The 7054-nt window shown below is 37.8% G+C and overlaps 1 protein-coding gene across 1 annotated transcript in view; it reads right to left on the bottom strand.

Annotated features, from left to right (window-relative positions):
- LOC128895792 (dentin sialophosphoprotein-like) overlaps positions 1-2379 on the bottom strand; it is a 2959-nt gene extending 580 nt beyond the window's left edge. Inside the window, exons 1-3 of the mRNA XM_054158718.1 lie at positions 2272-2379; positions 476-2119; positions 3-388 (exon numbers count right to left, since the gene is read on the bottom strand). Of these exons, the coding sequence (XP_054014693.1) occupies positions 3-388; positions 476-2119; positions 2272-2278 (2037 nt within the window). The 5' untranslated portion in view covers positions 2279-2379. The remainder of the gene's footprint in view (positions 1-2; positions 389-475; positions 2120-2271) is intronic.
- Positions 2380-7054: the final 4675 nt, after the last annotated feature.

Below are 7054 nucleotides of genomic sequence, written 5' to 3'. Positions count from 1 at the left end.
GCCTGTTCATTTGATAAACTAGCATCCGCAGCTGGCGGAGTTGACTTTGGTGATTCATTTTCATTAGGTTCTGAGGGTTGGTTGATACCACTTTCAACCTGGTTAGGTTCGTTACTGGGTGATTTTCCACTATTGTCCAAGGAGTTGTCTGCTCCAGTTTTAGGCTTCTCGCTATTTGAAACGTCAGGCTTATTTTTCGTAGGCGTTGGTTGTGACTTCTTACGATGAGATTCAGGTGTCTGTTTTCCACCTGATGGTGGAATATTCGAATCGCTTGGACCTTTACCATTAATGGAAGGCTTCTTATTTTTTAAGGAACCGTCATCTGTGGCTACTAGGTTGACATCGATCCAACCATTGATGTCGATTTCAGATACGCGTGCTTCATCTGTTTAGACAAATAATTTTGCAATAAAAATATGACAACGATGGGAAACTACATAAATGTATATGATAATGTATTATATAATCTTACCTGTGACGACGACGTTATCTTCAGGTATTTTCACGTCTATTTCTGGATCAGACGTTGGATTAGGTGCACCATTGATGTTTGTACCAGTTGGTGGTCTATTTTTATTTAATATTGAATAAATGATGGATAACTTGGAATCAGGTACTACTGGGGCTGTTTTATTTCCCTCTGATGGTCTCGTTATTTCAGCTTTTGACGATTCTAATGCATTGATCAATGAATGAATATAATTTCTGATGCATTCCTTTACATTGCTAGTATTATTATATTTAATCTCGTCTGTGATGTTACAAATACGCATTATTTTCTCTTTCAAGTCGAACTTGTTTTTCAGTATTTCCTTCTTCGAGTCTATTTTCTTTCTCCATTCCATATCTCTTTCTCTATGCAATTGTTGCCATCTACGTCTGTTAGCATCAGCATTTGCGAGCATCTGCGCTATTTCTTTGCGCTTCTCTTTGTATCGTTTGGCTTTTTCCAAGTATTCTTCGAAATTATTTTCTTCAGAATTTGTCTCGTTGCTAGCACTTTGGACAGAGTTATCAGACGATTGACCATGATTACGACGACGACGGTCCTTTAATTTGTCTTTCTTCTTTTTGATCTCTTCATCGCGACTGTTGTCTGATTTATCATCGAGGCTCCTGTCGGCGGAACCGCTTTCTTCACTCAAGTCTGACAAGTCAGGATTTTTTTTCTTTTTATCGGAATCACTTTCGTTTGAATTTTTGTCGCCAGAATCACTTTCGTTTGTTACGTCGTCACTTTCATTGGAATTAGGATCATCTTCGGAAACTATTTCGTCAGAATTCCTGTCCTCGGAGGACTTCTTAGGAATTCTTCGATGAGAATTCTTCTCACGCGCATCCTTTCCACGGAGTTTCTTTTTATCGGAATCACTTTCGTTCGAATTATTATCATCAGAATTACTTTCGTTTGTTACGTCATTAGAATCACTCTCATTGGAGTTGTTATCATCAGAATCATTATCGGAGTCCTTGGGACTTCTCCGCTGTCTACTTCCGCGAGGTGTTACTTCCCGAGTATTCTGCATGTTGGAATTTTCATTAGACTCATTTTCGATGGATGTATTTGCATCGGAATCGTTTATGTTGGATTCGTTTTCCTCGGAGTTGTTCACTTCGGAAGTAGTTTTGTCAGGATCCTCCTCGTTCAGACTTCTCTTCTTTTTATTGGACTCATTTTTGTTGGAATTATTTGCATCAGAGTCACTTACAGTGGAACTCTTTTCCTCGCCATTATTTTCTCCTCTATACCATCGGTTGGCATACTTTCTCCAAATATTTTTTCCAAAAGGTGAGTTGTCTTCAGTCTGATTATCTTCGGTATTAGACCTAGTGCCATTGCTTTTCCATCGCAGGATCCAGTCTAAAATACTTCCAGATTTCCCTGTCTCTGTAGTATTATCACCGTTTCGATCACCATCAGGTTTCAAGTATTTTTGAATAAGCTGTTTGTAGTCGATACTTGGTTCATCTTGCGCACTGTTTGTACTGGAAACAGGCGAAACTGTTTCGTCGCGTTGTTTTTGAATTTGCTCCAAGGCAGACTTCCATCCCGAACTCTCACGTGGAACACCGCAGGTGTAAATAATTAAAGACGCGAACAATAAGCTGCTGATACCTATTTACAACAGACCAATATTACATCTCGGTATAAATATTCCAAATTATATTATAATTCGGGATACAGTGTGATTATAATGATTTAAAAAAAAGTACAAAACTAAACATAATGTAAGTCGTTCAGTTTGATATTTAATTTTGCAATATTACCTTTCATGTTTGTAACATTCACTGAACAGTTCACACTTGACGCAATAGCATGTTGTTCAACTGTTCGTCCGAGATCTACGAGGTTCTTTTATACAAATGGTTCGTGATAAATGATCCTTATCACGTCTCCCGACGAAATTTACAACTATTATTACAGTGATTCATCTTATTTCTTGAGCAACATTCCGGCGTATTGTAAACACTTGTTGAATACCTTCAAGAGGCTTCACGAATCTCGCCTACGTAAGTTTGACGCAAAACGGTGGTACAGCAAACACAATTTTTGTGGCCGTATCATGGATGACACTTTAAAATGTTAAAATGTTAATAATAGCATCCATGTTCCAGAGTTGTATTTTAATGTGCCGCGATAATTTTATATTGTGGAACGAGACAGTCAAACACGATTTATATTTATAACTACATTCTTCGAACACGATTTTATTTACAATTACATTTGAATCTCGACTCCTTGGGACAATTCCTAGATAATTCAAAAATATAGTTGAAACAGAAGAGACGAGACTTCCTCTTTATCTATTTTATTTTCGATTAAACTATGCGTATGGAATAGTGACAATAAAGTATCAGATTCCTCGTTCGTCAAACACACGATTAAACTTTGTTTCCTTATCACGTGTACTTTTCAAGAACGAGCACCCGTTACGTATAGCTAGTTATGATAACATAAGTATGTGCAAATGAAAGAAGAATTTCGTACGTTTATCATTTTCATCTAATACAGTGTGTAACATTGTATCTACAATCAATTTCTTTATAATGCACAGCAATAATCCTAAAACGTAGTATAGGAAGGCAAGTCTTTCCTCGCTCTTCTTTAATTATAGATGAAAAATAAGAATCGTATTAGTGCAAATGAAACAACTTTAAATGTGACACGTGTGATCAAGAGAAATCGAAAGTTCGAAGGACAAAGACAAAAATTATGCGAAGATAATGGAGATTTACGACAGAATTTAGGAGTCTCTTTACTTCTTCAGAGAAAAAAAAAATAGAACATATTCCATGCGATTCGTGTTTTATTAATAAGCAAGTTTCCAAAGCACCTTATGGAAAACTCTTTAAAACTCAATAATTTTATTTCAACTTTTTCTTTCATTCCGTCTATGAAAGAAACCAAACGTTGCCTAAAATATAATATATTTATATTAATTTCAAGGAATTCTTATTTCTATATCTTTCATGCGCTTCAGTTTAAGAAGCATTCAGTCAAGCGATCGATCGGTGGGTTCACTCGAAAGTGAACGTGTCGCAGGTACCACGAAAGCAGGAATCGAGAGCGAAAGTACAGCGACAAGAATATAGGACAGGGAACTATTAGCCCACTTTTACCGGGCTCAATTTCACTCGCCTACATCTGGCTGCCCGCGACCGACTTACCAGTTTCGTTTCGATTCGTTTTCACTTTCGCTGGCTGCTGCCGTTGTCCTGACCCGACCCAACCGAGGTTTCTATTAATCCAGCACACGATTGTCGAACAGATCTCTCCGAGGAAACTGGAGTTGTCCTGGGTCAGGATCACGTTCACTTTCGCTGCTCGCCCGTTTTCCTCACGGTCGCTTTCGATTTCCGTAACTTTCGAATTCGTGTACGAACGTCCTCCAAAACTGCCGTCAATCCTTTTTTCGCGATTGAAGCATGGTTCGTTTCATTTGCGAGCTTATCGATGCTCTTCAGGAGAATTAATCTGAAACGGGATAGAATGGATCTATGATTAGAGTTTTGTTAAAAAGGATCTAGGATTTATTTGTAAATAACAAAATACATCTATCTCCATATGCAGCAGCCTCCACGTGGTGCGTCTTAGGCTCTTGAGAGTGTTTAGTATGTAATGACTAATTGTATCACCAGTAGGAGCGTGATGAAGTCATTAAGTACATAGCTAACGGTACGAGTAAAGTGGCTGTGATCCTCCTCGTATAATTTATCACATCTGTAGCGTTATTGTATAGTATACGGATTCTGCTCATCAATGATTAAAAAAAATGTTTCACCTTGTGCTTGGTTACAAAATAAAAGCCAGATAGATTCGATCGTTTCTAAATAAGTATCATCACAGATAAGGACACCCTCCTCTGTGATAACATTCAAATTAGTTTCAATTCTCACCGCTAATACCGCTGGAGTATTATTCCCCTCCCGATTGATAAGGTTGGCACTGATTCAGAAATGGTAAACGGGACACCAACTCCCATAAGATGGCAGCAGTGTCGAGCAAATTTGAATTTTAAATGTCGATTAAAAATTCCAGGTTTATTCACGAAAATAAAAACCGATGAATCCTTTATATACCAATTACATTGATTAAAAAAGTTATCAATAGACTCTTAGTCCTCCTTGATCCTTTCCGGACACCTGTTAACTATTTTTAACCATGTTGTTGTCCACTGTGGTTTTTTAAACCGCTTTATCCATGATCTTACGTTAGTAATACGAAATGTATCAAAGAAGCTCAACAATTTCAAGATGTATTTTCTTACGTTTAACGACGATTAATTGCACGAATAAATAATATCGTCGAACTACCAGGAGGGTGGATTATGCCTTCTGAAACATTCCGTCGACTTTATGTTAAAAATTCAAATAAAACAATAAGCATCGGAGGCGCGACGTTTATCAGTCGACATCATTAGCAGATGCACGAGCATTAAAGAAGCTCTGTCGGTGATTCCCTTTGATTTCTTCGCTAATAGTGCGCCAGATAATGATAATCGAAACAGTGAACTCATCAGACGGAAAATTACCTCTAATACATCGAAAAACTAATTCCTGACGATCAATCTTGTGCAGACGCGCTCGCGATGTCTTTCTTCGCGCTGAACGCTAATAATGAATGTTCTCTCGGGTCATCGTACTAACGAAGATATGATAGAATTCCATCATCTAAAAGTAAAATAAAAAGATTAATTCATTCAGCGTATTCGATTACTTTGTTTCATAAATATTCCATTCAAATCAGCATACATTTTTCTTCCGCGTTTAACGATAATACATTCCTTTAAAATTCATTCTACCAAGTTCGATTTTACAAGAAGTGAAATTGTTCTTAAAAAATGTCTACTTTTCAGAATTGATCGTTCACTGAGTTTTCTTATTAGCGCTTCTGGAAAATATTTCTCGCTGTTTCTTCCTGCCACGTGCCGCAAACAGAATTTTTACGCGGTTGCTGAAGAGATTAAACCATTTGAACTCATTTCCGGGATTATTCTACTCTCCTCTTAGCGTAAGACGAGCGCACACCCCTATAACTTCAGCCTTCGTGGTTCCTTCAGCGTTCATGTTTCTAGATGCTTCTTTCGTACAAATTGGCTCAACGAGACTATTAAGAGGAGGACACCAAACCTTTCTCATTAAAGATTAACGTGGCTAAATTCGAACGTTAAAATTGTCAAGAGAGTCCATTGGTGATAATCCATAAAATCACGCTATCAACGACGAAAGACAAAGTTCATCGAATCCTCCGTTCGCTGAAAAGTGGATTAACCATTTTTATTTAATTAACTGATACGACGAAGATTATCGATAAGATTCAAAAAGTTCGTTAAGAGAAAGTAAATATATTTAAAACGGTATGCAACGGGGCACGATTATAACTGATAACTTTAACGAACAAGGCTTGAAATTTGGACTATAGAAACTATCTATTCGATTCACGATGTTGACGTTCGACGACTGTTGCGCGATTCTTCGGACTCTGTTGACAAATGCTGTTTCCTAAATATTTTGACTGCAGGCCTTCGAACACATCCGTGACCCCAGCGTGTGTATTGTGTATTACAGAATTACGCAAGATGTACATAGTTGCCCGCAGAATATAAAGTTCAATGTACAGTTCATTCGCGGAACGTAACGGATGCGTTCTTCGCTTTCTGACAAATGTTCAGGAAAGGAGAACGACTGTCGATTCGCTCTAAACAATTTGACGGATATTACAATGACACTTAAACAGTGACACGAGGGTTATTGCATTAACTCGCATCCTACTCGGGACGACTTCTAAAACACGCCTGGTCATTAAACTTTTGTCACGACAATGCAGAGAAGTCGCACGAATTTCTGGCCTCGAAACGGAGTGATTACTAGGGGAACTAATCAAAATAAACGGAGAATCGCTCACGCAATTTCCTTCGTGTTCCAACTTCTTGGAATTAAAGGAAAATATTCGTCCGACGCATCGTGTTATCGGGGCGCAACGAATGCAACACTAGTCTCAATGGTCACTTCAACTAACACGTTTCGAAATTCGAGTAAAAATTGAAAAGAAAAAAAATATTGTACGCTGTCTTGGTGAGCTCTACAATATATTACAAATGGCGCCTGAGCCTAATTTTTTAATATATCTACACGGTCGAGTCACGAGGTTAATTGGATGAAATTGGGAAGTCTTCTATTAAAATTACTGTTCTGAAATACGTGGAACGATTCGGCGGTAAATGACGAAAATTAGGTAGAAAAATACGTAGAAAATATTTGGTTTGCTTTCGAGACATCGTGGATGTATATAGTATCAATAGCAGTGGTTGCATTTGTAATTAATCGAGGATGATGATTTAGTACTCGATGCGATTTAATTGCATCGGCATAGTAGATGTGTTTCAACTACGGTTACAAGTTCATTGGTAATCTTCCATCTTGGTTTCTTCGATTCATTTAATTGTATCTCGCGTGATACTACTATATGCATCTATCGGCATTGTTCGGCGGATACCAAGCAAACTTGTTTACACTGTTCAACGTTCGATTTAACTAGCTAACATAACCC

This window comes from Hylaeus anthracinus, unplaced genomic scaffold (genome assembly GCF_026225885.1).
Source record: "Hylaeus anthracinus isolate JK02 unplaced genomic scaffold, UHH_iyHylAnth1.0_haploid 5, whole genome shotgun sequence".
Lineage (NCBI taxonomy): Eukaryota > Metazoa > Arthropoda > Insecta > Hymenoptera > Colletidae > Hylaeus > Hylaeus anthracinus.
This window is presented reverse-complemented; position numbering and strand designations above follow the sequence as displayed.